This window comes from Ipomoea triloba, chromosome 5 (assembly GCF_003576645.1).
Source record: "Ipomoea triloba cultivar NCNSP0323 chromosome 5, ASM357664v1".
NCBI lineage: Eukaryota > Viridiplantae > Streptophyta > Magnoliopsida > Solanales > Convolvulaceae > Ipomoea > Ipomoea triloba.
The window spans coordinates 5,291,969-5,298,816 of record NC_044920.1 but is presented as its reverse complement, the minus strand read 5'-3'; the positions used below and the strand labels follow the sequence as shown (position 1 = coordinate 5,298,816).

Genomic DNA, 6,848 nt, shown 5'->3' with positions numbered 1-6,848 from the left:
AATGATTTCATAAAATCATTTTCCGGGTTTCTAGTGTTTGGAAAATGAGAAAAATACTAAGCCAATTTCTGATCAAAGAAAAATCAAGTCAATTTTTTAGAAAATGACTTCCCCTTTTTGGGGGAAGTCATTTTCCACCACATCCTTCTCTATCTCCGGACGAACCTGCATAAATGATTTCGGTCGGGAATCGGAAACGGAAACCAAATTAAATATAGTCTCTAACGGAAACCAGATTAAATCTTATCTTCAGCGGAAACCAGTTCGAAGTCGGCTTTTTTTTTTTTTTTAATGAAAAATCATTGTTCATTTTTTAATTTTTTTAATAAATAACACTGATTTTTTTATGAAACCGATATTTAATTATACAATTCTGTTCATTTCCTGAAAAATAAACCAAACATACCAAGATAGTTTTCTGAAATGCAACCAAACACTGGAAATAAAAATATTTCTAAAAAATATGTTATTTTCTAAAAAATATTTTTCAGAAGTCATTTTTCTGATTTTCAAACACAGCCTTAGTCTACTACTTTAGATCTTTCAAATGTTTGTATAATTTACATGCATCTTTGGGATACATATATATACTATATTTATATGTATAAATATTAATTGTTTGTTAATTTTTAAAAATATATTTTAATTTTTTAAATTACAAAAACTACACTAATGTTTTATGGAGTTTTCATAAAATTTCCCCATAAACATGAGGCCATGAGGGGTATTGAAATCCAAAACATGGGCCCGGATTCTGTCCAACAGCCGGCAATATGACCAAGCTCCAACTTTGCCCAACACTCATTCCCCCTTTCCTTTCACTTACATGCTAGGAATATACTCCTACCTATAATTACAACTATTTTAATCAATTTTATATAACGAATTAAATAAAAATCAATGTTCAATTGTGAGCATGTAAATGTGTATTGTTTAACACTACAAAGTGTGCCATTTGACACGTAAAAATGCATTAAATTTACAACTCTAAAAGCGTAATATGCGCAATTACAATGTACATTCAATTATATGTAAAAGTGTACATGAAATTCACACTGCCCTCAACGTAGCAACAAGCGTAGAAGATGATTTAGAAGGATTCCCCACATAAGGGGTACCCATGAGTACTAATAGACTATGATTATTTTGCGTGCATGAGCAGTTCAACTAGCCATATGGATGAATATTTTTTGGGTATTTCCCCCTCTAATGGATGTAAATAAATAAATAAAAAGTGTATGTAGAAAATTGTGTTTTTATATCATTAAGTACACACATTTTGTAATATTACTTAGTGCACTCAAAGTCTATAATAACTACAAAATTATCCAAATATTTGAACCTTTCTATTTTTTAAAGGTCTTAGGGTAGGAGACACAAACATTATATATAAAGATTTATACATAACAAATACTTCATTCCTAATATTACATTTTGCAGTATAAGTATTACATTTTCATATACATCCGAGCTTCCCGTCTCACATAAGTGTGATCTTTTCATAGAAAGTGTTGATGTGTCTACACTTTTATGGGGAAGGTATTTTGAACCCTCCCCATATATATATATATATATATATTATGTATGTATATTAAATAAATGTGTATCTGTATATATACTTTAAATCCTACGATTAAATTCACCCATGATTTCTTCTCGTTGGCCACCAAAACAACCTTTCACCTTACAACCACCGCCGCCACAGACCACCATGGACTCACCCAAGCTTGATGATCAAGAAACCACTAGGTCCGACTCATCCGCCACTTACGCCGCCTCGTCGACGAAGCCGCACGCGACCTCCAGGGACCCATACTGGACGGCCATGTGCGGAGTCCTATCGGAAACAGCCGCCCTCAGCCTCGACGACTTCCGCTTTATCCGGAAGCTGGGCGGCGGCGACATCGGCACCGTGTACCTGGCGGAGCTGAAGGGGTCAAACGGGTGCCTGTTCGCGGCGAAGGTGATGGACAAGGAGGAGCTGGTGAGTAGGAATAAGGAGAGCAGGGCGAGGACGGAGATGGAGATTTTGCGGAGGCTGGACCACCCTTTCTTGCCCACTCTTTACACTACGCTGGACTGTGATCAGTGGCTCTGCTTGGTCATGGAGTTCTGCCCCGGCCGAGACCTCCACGTTCTTCGCCAACTCCAGCCGGAGAAACGGTTCGACGATGCCGCCGTCCGGTTAGTATTTTGATTTCGTTAACTTACACTTGCCGGTCTCGTCTCCAATCGTTATAACACAGGCTGAAGTGGGTCATCAAAATAGCTACCCGCATTATTGCCCATTTTAATTATTAATTTTTAGTTTTATTTTATATATAATTGATACTCCTTAGTTTTATACTATGACCACAATTATATGGTTAAGTAGGTAGTATTTGAGATAAGAGACCAAAGTTTGAAATTTGGCCGTAGTAATGTAGAGATTATGTCTAAAGTAGGTTGATTCCTTGTGCACACGGGTATTTGACTATGTCTGTTGTGCCAATAAGTTATCGTAATATACACCTCTCACATGCTTTGTCGAGTCGAAATGTGGAGACCTTGAAGTTAAGGGTCACACTTGTGTGATACCGTCTCACGAATCCTTATTCGTGAGACGGGTCGGGTCGGGTCGACATGCAAATGTCATACTTATATGCTCAAATGTAATACTAATTAGGAATAAAAATTTTGTCACTTATAAGAAAAAATGTAATTCTTTTGAAGAAAAATGTATAATAATAATTTTTCATTTTGATGTAGAAGTATTATATTTTCCATAAAAAGTATTACATTTTCCATAATAAATAATGTTCTCCTTAATTATAAGGAAAAATATAATACTTTTGAAGAAAAATATAATACTTTTAAATTGAAATGTAAAAGTATTACATTTTTCCCTTAAAAGTATTACATTTATCATTATAAGTAACAAAAATTTTATTCCTAATTAGTATTACATTTGAGGATATAAGTGTGGCATTTGTGTGTATAAGTATCACAGTTTTACAGTGACCTAATCCAACCCGATCCGTCTCGCGGTGAGACGGTCTCACTCAAATTTTTGCCTGAGGTTAAGGATTCAATCTTTCGGAAGAAGAATACAATTTTAAGATAAAATTTACCCAAAAAACACTACACCGGTCTACTATTATAAATAAGAAGAAATAATGGTATTTGAGTAAATAATTATCATTTTATTTATAATTTTTTTTCTGTTTATTTTTATTTATAGTAATAACTAATATACACCCTAATTATTCAAAAGCTTAAACTTTGTGTATAAATGTAATTATGTAAATATTTAAGTTCAAAGCAATTCTTGAACTTAAAATCAAATGGGAGAGAAATATCGGTTCCAAAATTTGAATATAATTGAAAGTTTCTTTATTTTTCTAGTGACAAATTTAACAATGATGAATAGTAAGAATATTTTTCTTTTTGAGAGCATGAATAGTAAGAATATATATTATTATAAATATATAGAAAGGAATGTTGAAATTTTTATAAAATAGAACAATATTTGATTGCATTTGTGTGAAATCGTTTCACAGAAAATAAATTTTTATCTCAAATACGTAATGTTTTGTAGTAAAAAACAAAAAAAAAAAAAAGTGTTTGGTAACTGCTTTATTTAAATACTTGGTAAAAATAAAAAAAAAAGAGAGAGAGAGAGAAAGAGTCTAGAATAGAATTTTTTGGCTTCTCTAAAAATAAGAAAGTGTCTTTCTTGTGAGACTAAAACGTGTTGAGTCAAGATAAAAATGCAATACTTATACTAAAAAAATGTAATACTAACTAGGAATAAAATGTTTAGTAAGAAAAAATGTAATACTTTCAAATTAAAATATAAAAGTATTACATTTTTCCTTAAAAAGTATTCCATTTTCAGTATAAATACCAAACACTTTATTCTTGAAATAATATTACATTTTCAGGTATAAATATTAGACTATAATCTTATTCCGACCTGTCTTAGATTATAATCTTATTCCGACCTGTCTCAAGATCTTGTCCATGGAACGGTCATACACAAGTTTTTGTCAAAATAAAAAAGTCATTTTGAATAGTTTTTTAATATAAGATTACATTTTAATTTTAAAATTTTAATTTATCATAATTGTTGATTTTTGTGGTGTTTATATATGTTTATTCTATTTTTATTTAAATTTAAATTTTAAAAATATTAAATAATATTAAAATAATATTTTTGTGTTCTTATAAATTATTTTACATGTTATCTAATCTACCCAATATTTTTTTTATTAACTTCTAATAAACTGCTCTTAGCTTTCGCATAATATTTTTTAAATAGTATCTTGCACACAAGACAATGTTACACAAAGTTTTGTAAATAATAGAAAACAGTGTCAAATAAGCTCCTGAACTTATTGTTTTTGTGCAGTTTGGTCACTGAACATAAAAAGTGTGCAATTCAACCATCAAACAAATAAAATATGTGCAATTAGAACATTTTTCTAATTTTTTAATTCATTTTGAATTAAAAACATTTCAATATTGACTCCTAACTAGTATGGTAGAGGAAAATGCCACTCTTAATACATATATGTTAGTAATATAATCAAATTTTACCGAAAAAGTTTTGTAAAAATGTTCCAATTATACAAATTTTACTTATGGTTTAATTACACACCTTTTAAGTTTAATAACCTAATTGCATAAAAGTAAAAAATTCAGCGGACTATTTGACATTTTTTCCTAAATAATATTTACTATTTTCACTATTTACGAAAAGATTACTGGCTGAAATATTTATTTGAAAGTGGAACCAAAATCACAGCAAAACCAGATAAGAGGTGAGTGGCTTGAATTATTAGACAAATATATAATTATGAAAATTTTTTACTTTTCGTCTCTTAATTATATAATTAATGTATTACATTTGGTCATGTCGTCTAACTTTTTGGTAACAATTATTATTAGAATTTCAACGAAATTATTTTTCATTAAAATTTCAGCAATAGTTGGTTGAAGAATTAGATAGTAGGATAAAATGTGAAACAAATTACAAAGTCATTAACCTAATTTGAAAATATTAATAATCAAAGATAAAATATAATATAAATTACATAGTTAAACACTTAACTTGCAAATATTAATAATTAAAGACCAAATTTTATACATGTATAATTGAGATCAAAAATCAAAATTTTTCGAAAACTATTGAGTTTTTTTTTAGTTACCAACTCCGTTATAGTATCTGTTCGAAAAAAAATATTGAGTTTGTATGCAATAATGGTGGAACTGAAGTTATTGTTGACAGGTTCTATGCATCGGAAGTGGTGGTTGCGTTGGAATACCTGCATATGATGGGGATCATCTACCGTGATCTAAAGCCGGAAAATGTGCTCGTCCGATCCGACGGTCACATAATGCTCACCGATTTCGATCTCTCCCTCAAGTGCGACGACTCAAAGTCGATCCCGCAGCTCGTTCACGACCAAACTTCTCCGGCGATAGATCGGCGATCAGGCGACCGCCGCGCGAAATCGAGCGCGTTCTTCAAATCGACGTGCATTCTGCCGTACTGTGCAGCGCCGCCGCACGCGCCGTGCTTTCGCCTGAGGCAGAAGCGGAGGAGGAGGCGGGCGGGGCAGCGTAAGGCGCCGGTGGTGGTGGCGGAGCCGATCGACATGCGGTCGATGTCGTTCGTCGGGACGCACGAGTACTTGGCGCCGGAGGTGGTGACGGGGGAGGGCCACGGCAACGCCGTCGACTGGTGGACGCTAGGGATTTTCATCTACGAGTTGTTGTACGGAACGACGCCGTTCAGAGGGCTTGAGGATGATTTCACACTGTCCAATATTGTGGCCAGATGCCTTGACTTCCCCAAGGATCCAGTGGTGCCGGGCGCAGCTAAGGATCTGATTACGAAGCTCTTGATCAAGGACCCCACCCAGAGGATGGGGTCCACAATGGGGGCCACATCCATCAAACAGCATCCGTTCTTTGATGGGGTGAATTGGGCACTGTTGAGATGTGCATCTCCACCGTATATTCCGGATCCTCAGCCTTTCAATCACAAGGAATCTGTATCATCTAGTGATCTTGATGCTTCTATAGAATATTACTGATTTGTTTTTTTTTTTTGAGTGCAATTAGTATCTGTTCATAGTTACTTTCTCAACCTACTGAAGCACAAAGAGTCAACAGATGCCTCTATTGAGGCTTGAACCCACTCCCTTCCACATGGGAGTGTACACCGGGTGCCGCTTGACCACAAGACCACTGAGTCCGCAGTGTTTATTTTAAATACTTGAATTTTAATTCTTTTGTCAATGAAAAAAAATCATGTTTTGCACACAAATATGCTATAAAACGCCCGGTAGAAAACTTGAGCACAGAAAAAAAAAAAAAAAAACAAAGACTTTGCATTGAGCAATGCTATAAAGTGAATTTTAGAATGTGCTTTTATGTTTTAGCAAATGCATTTTATAATTTAGTTTGGTGCACCTCAGAGCACTAACAATTGAGTTTATCGCTCGAATTTTTGCAGTTCCAATAAGGAAAGAAAAGGAGAAAAAAGAAAATAAAATAGAGAAAAATAAAGAAAGAAAGACAGAAAGTCAGGGTGTTGACCGCTCGAATTTTTGCAGTTCCAATAAGGAAAGAAAAGGAGAAAAAAGAAAATAAAATAGAGAAAAATAAAGAAAGAAAGACAGAAAGTCAGGGTGTTGACCGCTCGAATTTTTGCAGTTCCAATAAGGAAAGAAAAGGAGAAAAAAGAAAATAAAATAGAGAAAAATAAAGAAAGAAAGACAGAAAGTCAGGGTGTTGACCGCTCGAATTTTTGCAGTTCCAATAAGGAAAGAAAAGGAGAAAAAAGAAAATAAAATAGAGAA

The 6,848-nt window shown here is 33.4% G+C and overlaps 1 protein-coding gene across 1 annotated transcript; it reads left to right on the top strand.

Annotated features, from left to right (window-relative positions):
* The first annotated feature begins 1,663 nt into the window (after positions 1–1,663).
* LOC116019427 (serine/threonine-protein kinase AGC1-5-like) lies at positions 1,664–6,092 on the top strand. The gene is made up of 2 exons (XM_031259613.1): positions 1,664–2,184; positions 5,270–6,092. Exons 1-2 carry the CDS (start codon positions 1,712–1,714, stop codon positions 6,078–6,080), a joined length of 1,284 nt encoding a protein of 427 aa, XP_031115473.1. The 5' UTR covers positions 1,664–1,711; the 3' UTR covers positions 6,081–6,092.
* The last annotated feature ends 756 nt before the right edge of the window (positions 6,093–6,848 follow it).